This window comes from Lampetra fluviatilis, chromosome 18, assembly GCF_964198595.1.
Source record: "Lampetra fluviatilis chromosome 18, kcLamFluv1.1, whole genome shotgun sequence".
NCBI lineage: Eukaryota > Metazoa > Chordata > Hyperoartia > Petromyzontiformes > Petromyzontidae > Lampetra > Lampetra fluviatilis.
Window position 1 is genome coordinate 5,740,205 of NC_136292.1, and position 21,945 is coordinate 5,762,149.

General features: G+C 49.6%; 1 protein-coding gene across 1 annotated transcript; it reads left to right on the forward strand.

Annotated features, from left to right (window-relative positions):
* Positions 1-622: 622 nt before the first annotated feature.
* On the forward strand, positions 623-6,814 carry LOC144937020 (forkhead box protein A2-B-like). The gene is made up of 2 exons (XM_078864261.1): positions 623-1,062; positions 3,596-6,814. The coding sequence occupies exons 1-2, from the start codon at positions 976-978 to the stop codon at positions 5,048-5,050; spliced, it is 1,542 nt and encodes a 513-aa protein (XP_078720387.1). The 5' UTR covers positions 623-975; the 3' UTR covers positions 5,051-6,814.
* The last annotated feature ends 15,131 nt before the right edge of the window (positions 6,815-21,945 follow it).

A 21,945-nucleotide genomic window follows, 5' to 3' on the forward strand; every position in this document is an offset into this window, starting at 1 on the left:
AGCACCACCACGCCCGGCCGCCTTTGTCTCCCTTAGTGGCGAAGTTTACACACCGCATCAGGTACTCATTTGAGGCTGAGTCGACCTAGGGGAGGAGGCCCGGGACCGGTTCAGATAATCGCCACCGGTGTTGGCCGTGAGCTGGAATCGAACTCGGGACGCCGGGTTCATAGCGCAGCGCGCTAACCGCTGCACCACCGCTCCCCACAGGTACACACACGGACACATACAAGCGGGTGAACCGGGGGGGTGGAGTGAGCGGTGGGAAATGTGGTGGGGCTAGGGTAGGGGGTGTGGCACAGGGAGAGAGGGGAGGGTGAGAGAGGGGGGCGGGATAGACGTCTACGTGCAGGAGTTACCCTGCGTGAGGCTACCCTCCGCCGCCCCCCCACCGTGCTGGTGACGTGGAAGGTGAGTGGATGGAATGAGAGGCGGCAGGACTCGGCGCTCGCTATTAAAGTGGGAGGTGGGCGGGTGCTGCTGGAGGAGTGGAGGGGGCGTGTGGGTGTAGGAGGAGGGAGGGGGCGAGTGGGGGGGAGGTGTGCAGACGGAGTGAGTGGACGCCCACCCCTGTATAAGGAGACCCACCTTCATACGGGGGAAATACACGCGAGCTGACGAGCGCTTGGCTTGGCTCAGAGATTCTTTACGCAGCAGCAGCAGCAAGCCTCGGCGGCTCGACACAAGTCGATGCTTCTCACGTGGTCTTAAGCCGTTCGCATTGCTCGACAGACAAGCCCGGTGCGCCTTCTCCCCATCTGTTCTCGCGTCGCGGGCACAGCGCCTCGATTTCGCGAGCTCTGTGTCTCTCCCCTCCCCACCACCACCACCACCCCCAAGCCCCGAACCAACCAGCCGCTCACCACCCCACCAAGCAACTCGTTACCAACTCCCACCGAGGCGAGCTTCTTCGCAAGGCTGACCACAGGGACGCGTCTGGGACTGCAGGACGCTTCCACGCTGACGCGGTCAGGCATGCACAGCTCCCCCGCGCTTCTAAGCCCCGTTAAGATGGAAGGACACGACTTGGAGTGGAGCAGTTACTACAGCGACCCGGCCGAGGTGAGGTTTCGGCTGTTGGACATCGGCGCGTTCTTCGTCCGGAGCGCTGCGGCGGGAGCGCTGCGAGAAATGTCGGCACGACCTGCGCGGTCGTTTAGCGGGGATTTGATGTCGACATTCAACATCGTCAACAATCCACCTTGAGCAGACGTGATCTGCTCCACTGCTGGATGAGACGGTGGTGTCCTCGATAACCCCAACCACGAATCGTCGACCTGTGCGCGATGTACGAAATCGCCCCTGAAATATATAAGTTAAATATGTATATATGTGTGAATACTGTAAATATATATACACACACAAATTCGTGGTCTTAATTGATGCGCGCTCGTGTGCGTTAGAGCACAGCGCGTATTCGCACACGAATGAGATTAGTTTTACCAAACGTACGGAAAGCGCATTTTGGTTAAGATTGATTAAAGTTACAGATCATTATAAAGCGTGCATGATGAGACATTTATAGATACCCCGCTAAAATGATGAAAATAACATGGTCGAGAAGAGGAAACATTTATTTCAAAGCGTCTGTCTGCGCGTCTTTTCTCTCATCTCAAGACACGTATAGTACATATACGGCCCTGAAACACTCTCTCGCATCTCTGTGAGATGGAGACGTGGCGTTCACAGTATATAAATCACCGGTCTGGACAAAGAGTCGAGAGCGCCTTTAGAGACGAGTGGGGTTATGTACAGATGGATGATCGCCCGCATTATTGCCCCGATATCCAAGAGCTCACACGAGTCGCGCGATTGAGTTGAGTTTAGGGTACGATCAGTGCGCGCGCGCGTGTGCGCGTGTTTCGGCGAATGTTAAATATTGACGCTCAATGATCCTAAACAAACAAACAAATACAACATTACCATGCCTCCCCGTTCTTTGTAAAGCTAAACCTCCGCTCAATTAATCCGTACCGCAATTAACCGTTAAATAAATAAAAACTAAATTAACTTTAAACACGGGAGCGAGCGTCATCTCGGAAGGCATAAAACGACATCCTATTAACCACGCGGACTACATCCGCATGTGTGAGTCATATTGTCATAAAAACAAAGACAATTTGCCGCCTATATAATCTATATATGCGGTATGGTGTGTGTGTATATTTACATGGTCAGAATTTTCTCCCAAATCGCACTGGCCGGCACAACGTGTCGAGGTATGGGCAAAACCACCACGACATAGCAATACAGAGCATTGGCTTTTGACACAAGTCGAGATTTATTATACAATCAAAAGTCATGTTATCTTAGCAACATTCGCATCCACCTTTTTGGCATTAACGTCTATCGTCACCAATTATAATTAAAACGTTTACGCATGAAATGCACACGATTATTATGATTATTTAAAGCGGCCATAAACGCGGTTAAACAGGTCAGGTCGGCAGTGAAGTTTATAGTTTGTGATGATCATTCATTTATTATTTTCGCGTCCATGTGTTTATGTGTTTGTGTATACGTGTGTGTGTGTGTGTCGGGAGCGGTAACGTAGTGATTAGCGCGCTGCGCTACGAACCCGGCACCCCGAGTTCGATTCCCGCTCACGGCCAACATCAGTGACGATTATCTGAACCGGTCCTGGGCCTCCTCCCCTAGGTCGACTCAGCCTTGAATGAGTACCTGGTGCGGTGTGCAGTAAACATCGCCACGAGGGAGTGTGCAGTTCCGGCCTTGCTCGCTAACAGCACTTGCCCCAACAGTCTGTTATCGACGAATTTAGTTTAAAATCAAATTTTTACCATATATTACATTATCATATATAATAGCTATATATTATTTTGAATCAGATTTTGTTACGAGCAGTCCCACTGTATGCGTACACCCCCCCCTTTTGTCAGTTATCCACTGTTAGATAACAAGAGCTTCCTCACGCTGTGCTAGTGGTGACGGTTGTTTGACCATATTTCACCACGCTGGGCATTCGGCCCTGCTGCTGCTGCGGCTGTTGTTGTTGTTGTTGGTGGACTACTCTCGCCTTACAATACTTGGCAAACGTATATCTTGCTGCATTTTTCGTAGCAGGCCCGACACTGCTGATGATTCTCTAAACAGTGGAAACCAGTGTGGGGGATGTCCCTGCCTTACACGCGTGCAGAGCCTTTATCTAATGGTGAAGCGCCCATTAAGACCCCACATCGCATTTACGAATTGAAAATCCCGGAGGATCACATAGTGCACACGCGTAAATAAAAACCCGGACACCAACACGAATCTAACATCGACATGGACCCGTGCGCGAATTCCACTGCGTGGGTGCTGCCGCTTCCGCTGTGCGGCTTTCGAGCCGCTGCCACGCGCAATGTCCGACGTTTCACCCCACGTGCCGGGGAGCTGCTAATTCAGCCGTTTAAAAATACACCCACGGTAGCAGCAGTCGTAGACCTATGGACGCCACGAACACTCCACCGCTGGCCCGTTGACTGAACAAATTTGTCTGATGCCACTCGCGGCTTAGCGTGCCCGGGGACAGCACGTCCTCAGTGCCGATGCCGCGTCACCCGAGTCTGACTCCGCTGCTGTTCCCTCCGCTCAGGGCTACCCGACCGTCGCGTCCATGAACTCGGGGCTGGGCGGCATGGCCGGCATGAACTACATGTCCATGACGTCCATGGGAGGCTCGGGGGCCCTGCCCTCCGTCCCGTCGTACACGGGCGGCGCTGCCCTGCACGCCGGCTCTGCGGCAATGGGCGGCATGGCCGGAGGGCCCGTGCCGATGGGCGGTGGCGGCGGTGGCGTCACGACCCTCGGCGGCGGCCTGGGCGGGGTGGCCGGCGCGGCGAGCCCCGGCATGAGCGGCCTCGGTGCCCAGGCGGGCTCCATGCAGGCTCTGGGGGCCTACGGGCCGGGCGTGGGGGCCGCCGTGAGCCCCATGGGCGGCTACGGGCAGGCGAACCTCGCCAACCGCGCGCGCGACTCCAAGGTCTACCGACGCAACTACACGCACGCCAAGCCGCCGTACTCCTACATCTCGCTCATCACCATGGCCATCCAGCAGTCGACGCACAAGATGATGACCCTCAACGAGATCTACTCGTGGATCATGGACCTCTTCCCCTTCTACCGGCAGAACCAGCAGCGCTGGCAGAACTCCATCCGCCACTCGCTCTCCTTCAACGACTGCTTCGTCAAGGTGCCGCGCTCGCCCGACAAGCCGGGCAAGGGCTCCTTCTGGGCGCTCCACCCGGACTCGGGGAACATGTTCGAGAACGGCTGCTACCTGCGTCGGCAGAAGCGCTTCAAGTGCGACAGGAAGCAGAAGATGCCCCAGGACGGCAGCCGGAGTCCGACCAGCTCGCCCGTGCTCGGAGGTTCGGTCGGCGGTGGCGGTGGCAGCGCTGCGAGCGGCGGTTCGGCCCAGAGCGGCGGAGGTGCCGGACATTTGTCCGACGATGACAATGTCGGGATGTCGAGTCCACACGGGTCCATGGGCGAGCAGAGATCTCCGATGGCCGAGCTCAAGCAGCAGCAGCAGCAACAGCAGCAGCAGCAGCCGTCCCGTCTGAGCCCAATGTCCGATCAGCACACGCCATCTCCCGTTCACCAGCTCCACCAGCACCACCACCAGCACCACCACCACCACCAGCAGCAGCACCAGCAGCAGCAGCAGGCGATGATGCAACAGGATTCGCTGACGAGTCCGCTGTTGCCGCCGCACGCGCTCGTCGACACTCACGCACACCTCAAGGTCGATCCCAACTACTTCAGCCACCCCTTCTCCATCACCAGCCTCATGTCCTCCAGTCAGCAGCAGCAGCAGCAGCAGATGATGCAGCAGCAGCAGCAGCAACAGCAGCAGCAACAGCAGCAGCACAAGCTGGACTTTAAGTCGTACGAGCAGAGCATGCCATACTCGAGTTACGGGTCGCCCATGAGCGGAGGTCTGGCAATGGGAGGAATGCAGAGCAAGGGGGTGATGGAACCCACTGTGATTGCCAGCGACGCGTACTACCAAGGTGTGTACTCAAGGCCGCTCATGAATTCCTCTTAATTGGACGTGAAGGGAAAACGGGGGGTGGGGGCGAGAGATGACGAGGGCTTTAATTTTGTCATGGAATATTTGTCCAGAGTGCCCCCCTCCTCTACCCGACCCAACCACCTGGACCTCACCTCCTCACATCCACCCCCAGACATCCTTTCGCCCCCCCCCCTCCTCCTCTGTCTAGTTGTAGATGGGAGGGGGGGGGGAAATGTTAAATATTTTCCGGAGCTCAGCCCAGGACAGCTCCAACTGTCTCGGCTGAAGTTAAGCCCTGGAGACGACAATGCATTTCAGATAAAAAAAAACACACACACACAGACAGAACCAACGTGAGAATCGATGTCATCACATTCCAGCTTTAATAAGTTCAGGTGTAATTAGCTATAGATATTTATGAGCCTCTCCCCCCCCCCGAAAGATAGGTTATACGTTATGTTAATATTAATTGTTAATTCGTTTTTTTTTCTCTCCCGTAAAATAACGTGTCCTTAATTAAATAGCGCCGTCTTGTATATATATACATACATATACAGTTGTGTAGTGCCTAATTAATTCGCCGTAATATTGTTTACAGGTTAGTCTTTACATATTTAAGATATTGTTGTTGGGTTTTCTTTTGTTTGTTTTGATATGCGTTAATATAATTTCCCCGTAGTGTGTCGAGATTGATGGGTTGTATGCTGTTACCATGCCAACGCGTGTACAGAGTGTATAGGTTGTTGTTGTTGTTGCTAAGAGGCAAAATCGGAAGAGTTTGGAGTGAGTTTTTTTGTAATCAAGAGATGTACAAAAGATATTTTTTGGTCGAAAGCAGACTTCCTTAAACGAATTGTCCATATATCAGCTTTTACAGTCACAGCAATATTTTATCCCCATAAAAATACGCGATTATATATATTAACAAAAACATAATAATACTGCACTCTGAAAACAAGATCAGGCGAATCAATTAAGTGATTCGGGCAGTTTAACGGACAACTCAAAAGTCAGATATAATGATGATTATTATCATTATTGTTATTTTTACCAATATAATCGACTTATTTGCCTATATCTGCTGCTGGATAAAAGCCTCCCCCATGCTCTATCAGTCATGGAGCTGCACGACCCATACTCGTGCGAGGGTTGAGTGAAACCCCCGAGGCTCGTAGGACCAATTCAGAGAGGAGTCGCCACTGATGTTTGCCCCCAGCTGGGAATCGGTCTCAGCCGGCCGGCGGTCTAAGCACACAGTGTGCTAACCACAGTGCCACCACTCACCAAAAAGTCAAATTTCGACTGCGAGAAAATCGCCCGTCGAGGCTGGTTGAACGATTCTAAATTATAAACAACATCTCATCAGCGACAATTTAAAATATTTTAACGCGCACAATTTTCATTCACTCACTCACACAGATCGTGTTTCAGAAGGCAGCCCAGAATCAGCGCCAAAAAACGCCCGATGGCTCCGTGATCCCAGAATTGGAATGTTTGGTAAACCCGTCTAAAGATTGTCTTCTTAAACATTCAGATTGTTGAAAAAAAAAGTTATTTGATGTGAGATGATGCCGTTCTGAATTCGTTTTTTTTTGAGTCGCGCCTTCCGACTGTCCGAAGCTGTTGGTGCACTTTTTTTTTGCTAGTTTCACACACCTCCTCTTACCGTCGTTTTCACAAATGTAATATATTTAACTTATTTTGTTGCAGTCTGCTCAAACAAACGGTTCGGATGTCCTCCCCAATGGAGTCAATGATCTGAGAAAATGTAACTTGTCAGAGATAACAAAAAAATATATATAACAAAAACAAACATCACCCAATGTTTTGACATCGCATGGAATAAATAATCTGATTGAACGGACACATGTGCTTCTGTGTGCTTGGGTTGACTGTCGGAATAATAGGCTTTTAACGCAACAGCTGATTTAACCATCAGCATCATCGTCATCAGCCGTGGTCAATGATCCACTGCTGGATGAAGGCTTCCCCCAAAGCCATCGTGACCGATCCAAAATGCCCACGATGCAACGGCCGGATAAACTTTTAGAAATAAACACGTTTACGCTATGTTGTTTGTGTTTAATATACGCAGCACCGATGGATAATGCGTAACGGTGATGATGGTGACGATGATTGACAGCCGTTGTCGGTCACGCTGATTGTTTGACCATTCTTCACCACGTCGGTCAGTGTGGGTTGGTGAAAAGTTAATGAATACGTTCATAATGAAATTTTAAACAAAGAATGTTCACAAATGTGAACAGATTGGATGTGGGGCAAGGCATTGGAACTTCCACGTTAGCATATTCACCAACCTGCTCTGGGTTTCGGGGATACGGGGTTACAGGATTAGGGGTTTGCCCCGACCAGTTCAGGTATCACTCGCCACTGGTGTCGGCTGCGGGCCGGGAATCGAACTCAGGTCGTCAGGGTCATAAGCGCAGTGCCTTTAACAACTTGTGTGTGCGTGATTAGCCAAGCTGACATGCATCTCCTAACGCGTGTCATTTGTGCGTTTGAATGTGGACAAATATACACACACTTACTCTCTTGGAACAATTATAAAGCGTGGCATTCGTTCAAAGATTGTATGCATCTCGTATATTGAAATGTCCCTGTAATAGGGGAGTTAAATTACAAACACAGCTCACAAGAAGTGCGAATAACAAAGTGTGGAGTCTTCTAAAATCATGACGCCATATACAGGGTGGCCAAAAAATCAGGACACTCAGGTGATTAATGCACGATGCATGAATTCTCATTTAAAATTAATTTAAATATTTACACGATCTCAAAAAAAAAACTCAATTATGGATGATATTGGTCGCGAAAGCCAACTGCGTGTTAAACTGAATTTATGACTTTCAAAAAATACTCCAGGTATAATCATTCAGGGTTCTTGGTCGAGTTTTATAAATTATGGATTTGGGGTGACCCCACAGGACAAAGTAACGTAGATATTGATAATTGATAAAATATTAACTTAAATGTGAAATAATTTAAACTCTTTAATGCCAGTGTTAAATAAATGAAATAAGCCTGTATGTCCTGACTTTTGGGTTACCCTGCATTTAGAAATCTAACATTGCTACACTCATCCAATACAATCAGTGCCTTACAATAAGACCATACACCATTAAAACACGACTCAAGATTGCAATATTCATCACTGCAGATATATTCACCACACATTAACGTTTGATAGGGCTTGCAACACAACCTAGGCATTCCGCATCATGACGCCACACTCAAGAACGCAATCATGAAGAATTCAACCACACACATCCTCTTCCCATAAGCCTCGTTCGTTTTTAATAATTCCTCATGAAATAGCCCATGCTTTGGGAAGTGAATTAAAGCGTTTAATCCAAATAAGGGCACGTCTGAAGTACTGATAGAAGATTAATCCATATATATAATACATAGTGAAACCCCATTTTTATACGAATTTATTGGGTATAGTTATTACACTTTATTTTACAAAGTGAGAACCCTTTGATGAAGCCCCACCCCCTCCACCACATCGTCCGTGCAGGAGTACATGCTCATCATCATCAGTCATCATCATCAGTCATGGTTTACCCACAAGCCTTCCTCCCGCACCTCCTATTAGCACGGTTGGCTACGTGCGGTGCGAAAGAAGTTCACCATGCATACGCACACCTCCCTTGCGATGTAACAATCCATCCAGTTCCCGCAAAGACGTGTATGTAATTTTTGCACTTTTGCACGGTACATAGCTAACCGTGCGAACCGAGTCAATGTCATTTGCTCGATACTTTCTCTCCATTCACTGCCACTCCGCTTTTTGGCTTGACCAACGGCCATCACCCATTTCCACTGATTGGCGTCCACTCTAATCCACGTCTACGCAGCCGCCTCTCTCTCTCTGAGCGATACGCCGAATGAAGGTTTGCTAAATCGGGCGTTTCCTTTCTGCTCAGTGAAAAAAAAAACCCACAAACTCCTGATTCTATTAAACTATTTCAACCATAAACTATTTTTTATTTCACCAGGTAAGTCCCACCGAGCTAATGTTAGCTCTTTGTCAGAAGCAACCCGGCCACAACCGGTGGCTCAACGAAGTGGCTTGTCGTGTTTAAATGTATAGCTGCCAAATACTGTAAACGCGTGATGTTGATTCTAAATGTGGAGGGAAAAACCGGAGGACTCGGAGAAGAATCCACGCAACCACGGGGAGAAAGGGACAAGCAAACTCCAAATATACAGCAGGCGTCAGGGTCGGCATCGAACTCACGACCTCCTTGTATACTGGGAGAGGTAGTTAACATCTCCTTGCCACCGCGGCACCCACGGACAATTCGATGCTCGACTCATGAGCATCCCTTCAATAACCCGCATTGATCCAACGTGGTGAAGTATGGTCAAACAACCCTCGCGGTGGGGAAGGCCTCTCATTCAACAGTGGATTGACAAATGGCAATCAATTTTTATATTTTCTCATATTGTAATAATCAAAATCACGGCTAGACATTTCGTAGAGTCGTGCCATCTCTTGTGCCCGTGTGGGTGTAAATGTGTCGGTGCAGTCCTGCCAGCTACAACCCCGCCCACGGCCAACACCAGTGACGTGCCGGCCTTCATAGGTGCCACAGCACTTGCCCCAACAGTCTGTTAAGGCTATACGGGGGGATCTTTGTCTTTGTGGGAGGCATCCACCCCATCCATCCATCCACTTTTAGCGCAAGTGTCAACCCTTAATTCCGTAGTAGCTCTCAACAATTGGACGGAGGAGGGAGGGTGGGAGGTGGGATGAGGATGCAGGAGTGTTTTAAAATCTCTTTTCACTCAGAGCCTCCATATGGGGGGGGGGGTGGCGGACCCCTCGTGGTGCAGAGAGACTTGCCGCTGCCGACACCGCGGGCCGAGTCGGCCCACCCAGGTCGCGGGCAGAACACGGCGTAATGGGTGTTTATTGTGTTGTAATGGGTGACCACGGGGGAGCTATTACATCGGTAATGGATCACAGGACGGGCCACAAGACGACGTTTAGGAGTTGGGAGGGTTAGTGGGCTGGACGGGTGGATAGAGAAGGGGGGGGGTGATGCTATAGTGGTGGTGGTGGGGGTGCGAACAATGCTGGTGGCTACAACTCAATCGCTGTGTTGTGAGCCCCCCGCCCCAACCCCCATCACGCACACGGTTACAACAATTTACACAACTACCCCCCCCCCCGCCCACCGTCAACAACAACAACGACGACTAACAAACAACGTTGGTTCGAGCGAGCCTCTCCCATCTGCTGATGGGGGAGCAACAAAGACGACGACGCTTCCTCCCATGAGCAGTCTCATACATTGTCATACATGTCCTACTCGGTCCAGAGGTTTGTCCACACTGACTCCGCGTGCTGCTTGAACCATGCACTTGTCAGACAGCCGTGGGCTGCCTACAGAGGGACGCCTGTGCACGGCACGTCGCTCTTCGTATGTGGACAGGCGGGGTGTGTTTAGGATTCGCGCGTTATCTGCGTATCTCTTTTGCGAGTACAACAGATATCTATTGGAGCAATTTGCCTGTAGAGTGGTGTAAATGACGATAACAATGCCACGAGGAAGGGCCATTAGCCGAAACGTCGCCGCTTATATATTTAATTCCAATTTAGGGCAGCGTCATTGACAATCGCGCCGAGTTTGCGTTTAAGTTCTTTATGCTCGTGCCACGGCAGTGTCGTAAAACAACGTGGTTACATATCCAGTGTACACAGGGCGATCCGTTTATAGATACCCCAACAAAATGAAGTAGCGGTGTTGTTGTTAAATAAATTTCGTTCCACGTCTACAACCAAAGCCGGCGAATCGAGGCGACCGCCCCGGGCCCCGCGCTTTGGGGGGGGGGGGACGGAGGTGAAGGGGGCACACAGTGATTTGCCCCTATGGCCGGACCCTGTGCCCCACCGATCTCACTGCAATGTGCTCCGTCTTGACCCTCTTCTGTATCGCATATTGGAGCCGTCGTTTTCCGAAAATGTTCCATCGGCCGTGTTGAGAACGAGAATGTTCAGAGGGCCACTTGGAAATCAGTTGCGGGGTGCGGGGGTATCTACAAATGGATCACGCCGTGTTAGTCACTGCGCTATGAAGTTGTGCATTTGGTGTCAGTCGTGGCCGCACGGAGAAGCTGTCGCAAGCGCGCGACAGCGGCCGTGTCGGGTTCCCTTGCGAGGTGCGTTACCTTCACCAAGGCCGCGACGTCGACGCGGGGCCGTGCAGTCAACGGGCAACCAGCGACGCTCGATCTCATCTCGTCTCGACACCAATAAACCGCGGCCCCGAAAGTCGTCCCGAATTCAGCGAGCGGTGGCGTGCGATAGGCCTTGATTCAGCGGTGGATAGAGCATGAGCGGTGACGACGGCGACGGCGGTGATTGTCACAAGAATTGTTATTTCCGTGTGCAATTTGTGAAACGATCATCTACGTATTTCCTTCCACGATGCAAAATAAAACACGCGACGAGACACTGGCTGGAATGGGCTCTCGTGTGTGGATCGGTGATTTGCATGGACGCGTGTCCGTTGAATGTGGCTGCATGCATAGGACACGGTGTTTACATCGCGTCTATTGTTGTGTTCATTTTGTGTGTTGAGATCACAACAACAACAACAAAAACACGCTCGAAGCCACGCTTGTAAGGCGAGGCCCTGAGAAGTTTGACATGGAAGTGTGTATTGTGTTCTACAAATACAACGATTCCACGTGTCGCCTGAATAGACTTTTGGGGCAAGTGCTGTTAAGCGAGCAACCCGTGAAGGCCTGCACGGCGCACGAGGGGGGCTGGTGGTGATCAACACCACGCCCGCCCGCCTTTGTTATTTCCCCACGCCGATGCCTTACGCACTCGTTTAAGGCTGAGCGGACACGCGGGTGGCTCGGGAACTCTTCAAATGTGATCCACTGCTGTTTAGCCGTAAGCGGGAATCGAACCCGGGTGGGGCCCGTTTTTGTAGCGCAGTGCGCTAACCACTGCGCCACCGCTCTCGTGTTGTAACACCACCACCAGCAGCAGCAACCCACGCCGCCTCGCTCAGCGCGAAGGTTTGTGACTCCCAGTGTGTGCGCTGGCTAACAGCGCTTGCCCCAATCGTCTGCTGAGGCTATATGGGGGATATTTGTATATACACACACACAGGGCAAACGTGTGCAGTGGGGAGCGGTAGCGTAGCGATTAGCGCGCAGCGCAACAACTCCGACCTACCCGCTCACGGCCACCAACACCAGGGACGATTATCTGAACCCGTCCTGGGCCTCCCCTAGGTCGACTCAGCCTCACATGAGTACCTGGTGCGTTGTGTAAACATCGCCACCGGGGAGACAAAGACGGCCGGGTGTGGTTCTGGCCACCCACCCCTTCGTTTACCGTGCCGGCCTTCACGGGTGCGACTCGCTAACAGCACTTGCCCCAGCAGTCTTTGTGTTTGTGCGTGTGTGTTTTATTGCATATGCACTTGATCCAACGATCTGTGTCGGTTACACGAGGGTGCGTTGTTTACGTGTGTGTGTGCTCGTTATACGCATGTGCCTGTGTGCGTGTGTATGTAGCGGGGAGCGGTGGTGCGGTGGTTAGCGCACTCATTGCGCGATGAACCCGGCGACCCGCTGTCGATTCTCGCTCACGACCAACATCGCTGACGATTAATTCAACCGGCCCTGGGCCTCCCCTAGGTCGACTCGGCCTCAAACGAGTAACCCGGTGCGCCGTGTATACATCAGCATTGCTGGCCACCCCACCCCCTCGCGCTACCGTGCCTTGACTAGCAGCATTTGCCCCTACGGTCTGTTGAGGCTATCCGGAGGGGTGGTAGGGTGGTTAGGGGCATTTTCGTCTTTGTGTATAGCGATCAATATCCTCAGCTCTCAAGACGGCCCCCTCCTCTCTCTCTCTCTCGCACTTGCACACTTTTCTCTGCTTGCCGCGAATACACAAAACAAGTGACGAACCCGCGACAAACGCACGGGGGTTCGCGAATACACTGGCGAATAAACACGCGTGCTGATTTTTTGAAACGAATGAATGAACGTGCGAGCGAGCGAGCGAGCGACTGATTTAATGAATGGTGGGATGGGGAGGGGGGTGTGGGCGAGTCGGGGCCAAATTGCATCGGCGAGGCGTGGAGACGCGCGGTCAGCGATTACGCACGCGGTCTCCGTGTGAACCAAACGGCGACCCAATGCACTTGTCAATGAGACTGCCCTCAACGGCGATGCTTCGAGCAATCACCCTTCTTCATTGTGAAGAGTAAATTTAGTTTATTGGGGAGGGGGGGGGGGCCTGCTCTTCATGTTTCTTCCGGCAATACAGGTGTGATTTAAAGGTTCAACGGAGGGTGTGTGAGAGGGGGGGGAGGGGTGCCAGGTTAGGTGCACGCATTGCTAACGAGTGCGGAGAGATGATTGGTGTGTGTGTGTGTGATAGAGACGAAGCCTCGAGTGTGCAGCAGAGCAATGAACTAGCGAACCTCAAGCGAACATAATTGTTACTCTTCATCGATTAATGCAAAAATCTATAATATTGATGTATTTGCATTTGTATATACTGTATTACAAGTTGTATATGGATCGATATGTACCCGAAAGTTTAACAACAACAATGTGCTGTATAGTCGTTTATATCGCTGCAATAACAAGTCAAATATTGTTTAAATTATTATTATTATTACCATCGGGTAATAGGTGGCGATGTGACTTCACCACCAACCTTTGTGCAACACGCTTTGTGTGACTTCGAGTAATGTAACTCCATGTACACGAGTGTGTGTGGGTGAGCGTGTCGATGTTTGGTCAAATAACAAACCTCCACCGACCCGCACGGCGTGGGGGGAAAGGCCGTCATCTAGCAGTGAATTGACCGAGGGGCTGGAACACGTTGCACATCTACGTTTTTAAAATTAAATAGAAAAAAATTCTTGATCTCTAAATTGTATGAACTATTTTTTTTTAACTATTTGGTATTTCGTGTGGATATTATTGGTCGTTTTCCACGCACATTTTCAAATATAACCGTGTCATTGTTAAAATACTACATCTGCCTGGCAATGAGATCTCACGTGAGTTATAGTATCTGCAATATATGTGTACAAGGTGTATATAAGCACGGTGTATATGCAACGTGTATGTATATACATTGCGCATATTAACAAACTCTGCGGTCATACAACCCCTATGAGCGATATGGCCCAAGGAGGGCCTTCATCCAACAGTGGATTAATAAAAAGGTTTAAAAGCATCGTCGTTATTATAGTATTATGTAAAAGTAGACAATATATTGTAAACACTTTATATGTATATCGTGCTGTACTGTACATTACGACATAGGTTGTAAACGGAGGCAATCAAGCATTTGTCTTAGAAATGTGGTTTTAAAAGGATTTGAAAATAGTTCACGAACAGAAAAAGCGTCAGTAACATGAATGTATCACGGATAGCAGCAGGGTATACGAAAGAAGACAATATTACGAATTAGAGAAATGCGAATTCGATTTTTTTTGGACATGTAATGAGAAAACAAGGGTTTTTAACTGGGCTAATTCTAGGAACCACAAAAAGCCGGGGAAGATAGCGAATTAAGTTACAATATGAGCAATCGGAACAAATGGATGCGACTGGGAGGAAATATCTAATGCGAAGTTATTGAGTGAATATCATGGACAGCGAAATGAAAGGCCATTGACTGTCGATGTGTTTAAGACCGGACACGGCACATTTTTTTGGTTTGGATAAACTATACCATTTCTATTTTTTTGTGGTAGCTATTAAAACTCTGCCTCTAGAACGTAACATTGTTTTATACAAATGAAAAAGAACGGTAAGCTTGTATGTTGTACAATGGGTTGTTATATTGTTCTAGTCTATATAGGAACAAACTCCGTCGCTTATCAAGACTAAAATTTCAAATTCTCGACCTGCGTCATTGCAACGGATGTTGATGCATTATAAATGGCGGCCGTTACACGTGACCACGTTAATGCTCTCCGTGCATTGTATTAATCGGATATATATACACATACAACTTAATAACATTTCTAACCTTGAATATATCAACGTAAAGGCGAGAATATTCACCGTAACTTAAAACATATGAAACGAGAACGTGATTTATATGTGGATATTCAAGAATTATTACGTCGAATATGCAGCGTATTCTCTCGGGACAATTGTGTACAATGTTGCAGACTGATAACAATTACAGTTGATCGAATAGCGTGTTGATTCAAATGCTTACTCTGTAGATAGTATAAAAGAGACGCAGCTTACAGATTGTTCTATGTACCATGAAAAAGTGTCTCTAACCGAAACGGCCTATTATTTACGTACATAGTTCTGTTGAGGCAGCGTTATTCGAGAAAGTGTTATGTTTTTTGTGTTTATTTAGGATCTACCAACGGAGTATTACTCACTTGAGACTCAAGAATTCTTATCAGGAGGGTCCTGCTACATTGAGATATTTGGAGCCATAAACACCGTCTAGATTAAATCGACTAATTTGGTGATGTAGTGTGGCCATTGCGGGTAAATAAATAAACAAACGCGCGCGCATACGTGCTCCCTATCTGCACTAAACATAACCAGTATAGTGTAACTACAGGCATTCTATAGGCTTATCAGATGCACAGTTTGCTTGCGTAAGCAGCAAAGGCTGGGGGTGAGTGCTCGAGTCTGGGAGGCCACTAGGCCGATGGACTTAAATACGCCTACTGGTGTGAATGCATTTGCCTACTTTGCAGGAGATCTCATATTCCATTCCATATTGCCCATGCGCTGCTCAGAATAGCTCTGAATCCCTTCCTTGTGCAGCTCTGAACTGGTACAGGAGCGACACGAACGCGTGAATACACGATGGTATGAATAATTCATGAACACTTAAAGGCAGGGGGTGGGGGGAGCGGTGGCGCACTGGTGAGCACAATGCGCCGTCTCTCGTACTCGAGTTCAACTCCCGACCACGGCTAACATCAGCGGCGAGTGATTTCTCAAATTGACCAGACCCATGCTATCCACCCCCCCCCCCCCCTCTACATCAGCGCCTCACCCGGGCCACGGCGTGTACGGAGGGAGGCCTTCATCCAGCAGTGGATCGTACCTGGCTGCAAATCGAAACGGCAAATTGTCAATGCGTCACTTCATCAATCGCAGTGTGCGGCGGGGGGGGGGGAACCGCCAATAAATAGCGAGACACGACATAAATGGAATTTCTCGACCACTCTAAAGACAAACTCGGCTCGTTTTTACGCCGAGTTTGTTCAAGCGAATGTCCATTATTACCTCTGCTACATATACATGTGTATACAGACACACACATACACGCGCGCGCGCATATGTACCTTCCTATTTTTTTTTGGGGGGGGGGGGGGATACAAAGCAACGTCTTTGTTTTATTGCATCGCAGCACCGGGATCAGAACGACGATCAAACAGAAAATGTTTGTTAAATACGCGCAAATATTTGCAAGCTGCACATAGACTCTGTGACTCGGAGCCTAGCCCGAGCCGGGCCGGGCCACAGCGTCTCGTGCGGCGGAGGGAGACGTGGTTGCGTTATATCGCTCGCTGCGAGCGCCCGTCTGCAACACGCGCGCGTGTGCGTGTCCCTGGGTTCCGTAGGATCAACTCGGCATAAAATGAGTACCTGGTGCGATGTGTTTAAAGCATCGACACTCGGGAGACAAAGGAGGGCCACATCGCGTGTGTCGTGCCGGCCTTCATTGGTGCTCGATAACAGCACTTGCCCCAACAGTCTGTTAAAGCTGTACGATGGTGGGGGGATCTTTGTCTTTGTGTATGTCTATCATATTCTCAGCTCGCGAAACCCCGCTCTCGTCTTATTGCTTTGCCTGTTTCGTACGGCTGACGAAGAGCAACGTAAACACCCAAACTACACCGGATGAAGAGCAACTTCCAAGATCTGTGTGTGCCGAGGATCGCAAGCCACGCGATGGATTTCAGGTAAGGCTGACTGAATGTGATGCTGCTGCGACTTCATTCCGAGGTTGGACCTCGCGGTTTTGCTGCTGGATTTGCAACGCGTTCGGCTCCGCGGTGAGCATGGGGGGCGGGGAAATCTTTTCGGCGGTGCGTGAAGTTAGTGAGATCGTTAGTAGTCGACTTGAGAATGGTGGTGATGATGGTGTAGGGAGAGCGTGGTCGATTTTAGACAGACGATCATGTCTGCATGGCAGCGCGATCTAATTGGCAATGGCGGTTGTGGTGTTAAGGCAGCGTGGTCGACTCGAAAATGATGATGTATGCAGAGGTCCACTTTGGGAAGACGACGACGATGATGATGGTGGCGGTGTCGCATTTTTTCTTGGGCTCGCAAATTCTCGCCGTCCTCCCAGAATCGCGAGCGAGCGCTGAGCGCGTTGTTGCTGGCGAATGTCGTCGAGCCTCGAAGAAGAGTTGGGAGCTGGCGGGTGTTGTCCCCGGGGTTACGCGTGCGCCTTATGCGGGCCATGCTGGGTCGCTGCTGCTGCTACTGGGAGAGAAGGCGGTCTTGGTTCGGACACCCGTGTTGAATTATGCAGCACTCTGGGGAGGAGGGAACCGGTGGGCATAGCTTAACCTGGGTGCAGCGGTTGGCGCACTGAGTTCGATTCCCGGCCCAGGGACTCACGAACTAATAACAACATCAGTTGGTGAACGATGTCCGGGACTGCTCCTGATGTTGGCGGGGGTGGGGTGGGGGAGACTCCCACACCCACGAAGTGTGGTGAAGTATGGTCAAATAACGCCCCCGCCCCCTCCGTGACCGATGGGGCGTGGGCAGGATCTGCACATCCGATTAGTACGGTTGGCTACGTACGGTGCGAAAGAAGTTCAACACGCATACGTCTTAAAGATGATTGATGAATGGCTGCGTGTTATAGGATATCCGGAAGACCACAGTCGCGTTAATCCATCGCATGCCGCTTATAAGCGTGCTGCCGTATGTCGATTGAAATGATCGGAACGTGTAATTAGCAGAGTTCGATTCCGGGGGTATAATGAGTACCTATAGAACTGTTGGAACTCGGGAGACAAAGGCGGCCCGGTGCGGTTGATGGTGTGGCCAGCCCACATCACCCCCTCGCAACCTCGCGCGCCTTAATAGGTGCTCGCTAACAGCACTTGCCCCGAGGAGTATTAAGGCTTCACGATCGCCCTCTATAACATCTGTGCAGGCGCGGAACGGTGGCGCAGTGATTAGCGCACCGCGCTATGAAGTAGCCGCGTTTGATATCTGACTCGGCACTCTTGCTGCCCCCCACCTTCATTCACGAAACCCCAAGGTATGGGGCCATCCATTGAGTAGGTAGGCAAAAATCTGTCAACTTGAGCCCCTCCCCCTACTCCCTGTACGCACGCGGACTTTTTACACCCCCCACCACCACCTGCGTACGTAGCTTGACGCACCCCCCCCCCTAATCCGATAGAACGGCCGATATTTAATCCACGCAGAAACGATGAAGGATTAATAATATTAACGCCGGACTATCTCACTCATTTGAAGGCCAATGTAGACAAATTATCGTCGAGGTTTCACCCCCCCTGTCTTATTCGTACGTACATTGTCAGTAGACCTCCCATACGCAGGCGGACGCATTTGGGCTAACCCCCCTTCCCCCCTCCATGCGTACGTACTCAATGGATGACCCCTATGGTCAAACATCCCCCTCCTCCACGTCCACCACCCACAACCACCGCGGTGTCAAGACACGGGAGAAGTCGTCATCCAGCAGTGGATCTGTTGCAGACGTAAATCGACAACGCGGGCTGCCACGCGGCCCCCCTGGGTTAGCGGTCGCGGCTACCGGAATTGTTTTTATTGGGAGTCGCGCGCGTACCGCGGAGGGTTTATCGCAGGTGGGGTACGTGGCAGGGCTCCCCTCTGTGAGGTTCCCCCCCTGTGGTTGTTACAGGTGGAATGGGGGCAAGTTGACTCACGGCGCTGATGTAGTTCGTCGATAATTTTGCAACTCCCCTGTTATTTGAATTTCTTGCCTCGTGTTTTCTCGTACACGGGAATATTTTGTCTGCCCAATATGTTGTCAGGCCACTACCGGATGAGTGCCTACCCCCCCCCCCCCCACTCGCCCGCCCCCCCCCCCCCATGAGGGGTTGTTTGACCATACTTCACCACGCTGGTTAGTGCGGCCTTGCACAGGCTGCCTGCTAATGGACGACCTCACTGGTCTCCTCTACTCTCGGTGGCTTCCGTCTGCCACGAAGAAGGACCATTGGCCGAAACGTCGCCTACTATGTTTGTTTTCTTTCTAAGGCCGCAGCTATTGACGAATGGGATCGTTGTTGTTGTATGTGATTGTGCACCACTCCCAACGCAATATCGCTCATTAATTTGCTCAGGTGCTGATCTGATCATCATAAATGCGTGCTGCTGATTGTAACAGTAACCCAGGAGGCTTAATTAACAACATCCGGCAGTAATTTATTTCACACGTGACGCAGGTCGATATTCACGTTGGAACGTCTTACTTAAAATTTAACGCGGCTTAGTTAAGTATGGGGTTTTTTGACATTCTAAGAATACGATTTATACTGATTGTTCACGAATAAGAAACTACACGTGTGACAATTCAACATATTTCACTTGTTAATCGTATTGTATGAAAAAAAAAATCAGTTCTCATAGCCCCAAAGTGTAAAAGTGCAGTCCCCAACTCTATAAGTTGACCACCAATCTCTGGATAAATGTACTTGGGCCACGGCATTTGCGATGCGGGCAACAATCACCGTGCTGTTCATCATCAGGTGCGTGCGGCGTGTTTTTGCGATTTAATTAGTAATCGAGCTGACACGATTGGTTAACTTGGGTGGGTGTTGAGGAGCGAGTTTTAAGTTGTCCGCTTGTACAATTTGCCGGTGACTAATTTCACCACGCAGGATTGGATGTACGTCTTTGCGGTGGGCTGCTGGAAAGCTTTGCCCGCGCGCGAGCGACCGGTTGCGCAACCCAAATCGCCGGGAAAGAAAAAAAGTCGCGCAACTTCAATCTTTGCCCCTGAAACGACGTCGACCACGTCCGAGCGCGCAGTCGTTGCGCAACGATGACATTTTAACAGCCGCGGCTCGAGCATCGTAAACCACCAAATCCGTGGCGCGCAAACGTGGCGATGAAACGCATCCGCTGCAACCTGTCGAGCAACTTCTCGCAAACCCGGTTGCAGAGACGTCCGCAGACGGTGCATGGCAGCGAGTCGGTTGCATGCGACTTATCGCTCGGGATCCGAACTCGGGTTGGATTTCCGTTGCCGCACATTTAAGTCCGCGCTTTACGGAGTATTCATTCGTTTGATCTGCCCGCGTTGAAAGAGCGAGCCAGTGAGTGATACCATTCGAAATGTTGCGGTAGACACCTATTATACCTGGAGGAATCCGATGAGCTATAAAGCTCTTTTCATCCCACAGATGTCCAGTCGGGGGCGGGTAAGAACGTTACAACAACAACCAATACTAAAACATGATAGCAGTGCATAGTACAGTACAAGAAAGGTAAACACATCGAGCAAACACATCAAAATAAACTAAACCATCTCCATCCTACCAGACACAGCCCACTGAGGTATTAACAGTGGATCATGATGATGATGGCACCAGTCTCAAGAATAAATCACCGTGCTCCCAGTTTTCGTTACTATTTTGAAAATGTGAAAGGAGCTCTTGAGCTTAAAATGTTACGAAAAATTTACATTTCCTGCTGATGGTTTTTGGAGGATCGATTATCTCTCTCGGAGATAAAGCTTCTGCTGTGAGCGTCGTCTCACCTGGCACTAATTAACGGCCGACAACACGTGGTAATTAAGCATGCGATTACACATTAAACGGATTAAAAATTGAGTTAAATATATGTACGCATTTTTCTTTAAACGTTAACGTAATTACACGCGGGCCCGCATCGCCCGAAAGGCTTGGAGGAGCCTTCATCCAGCAGTGGATTGACACAAGGCTAAATTATTGTCCTGTATAAATACATTACCTATAATTAAATCGTATACCGTATCCTATATAATGCCAAGAGACGCCGATTTATACAAAATAATTCTGTTAAAACGGTGGTCATGTTTACATAAATAAATAAACCAACATTTCCAATAAATGCAATGCACCACGCGCAGTACTCCCTTTGCCAATCCACTGCTGGATGAAGGCCACCCACATGTCAACACTGTATACAAAACCACGTATAGTATGCGGACGTGTAGATTAACCGACTGTTGATAGACTGCATCAATTTGAAATGCGAATCGCATAAACATTGCGCATATGCATTGCCGTTCATGAATTTGTTTCTAACGTCTCTTCATTAACAGTGCACAGTACGGTAGATAAACAGTTTAATATAACGTCTGAACATGTCACGGTGTATTCAAAACGTGTTTCTCAGACTCGCAATACTAATAATGCACATTTACAATATGGCCCCAAAAATAGCAATGAACTTTCTTTATGATAATAACGGACGGTGAGGGCCGGGCTATTGCGGAGTTAATTCCATTGACGGCTTTGTGCTAACGCATTTCTGGACAGTGAGTTCACAATTAACGAGAATTAAGCATATCTTTCAAAATTACTCCCTCCTAAAAGAAACAAATATATGCGTACATAACCATTGTCGTTTCGGGACAATATTGTGGCCCTTGTTAATTTAAATTGTGTTTTTATGATGTAAAACAACACCCACACAGCATACAATTGTGCGTACCATGACGTGTGTGCATTGTCTGCATTAACATTCGATTCACGTCGGCTTTATATACGCTTCACGTGGAGTTTGAACGTTTTTTTTATGACCGTCACGGTATGTGAAACGAATGAAAATAGGTTTTATATGTGTATACATTTATGTATGTGTGCGAGCCTCATGGTGCACCTATAATCGGTGCTCTCTAACATCACTTGCCCCAACAGTCTGTC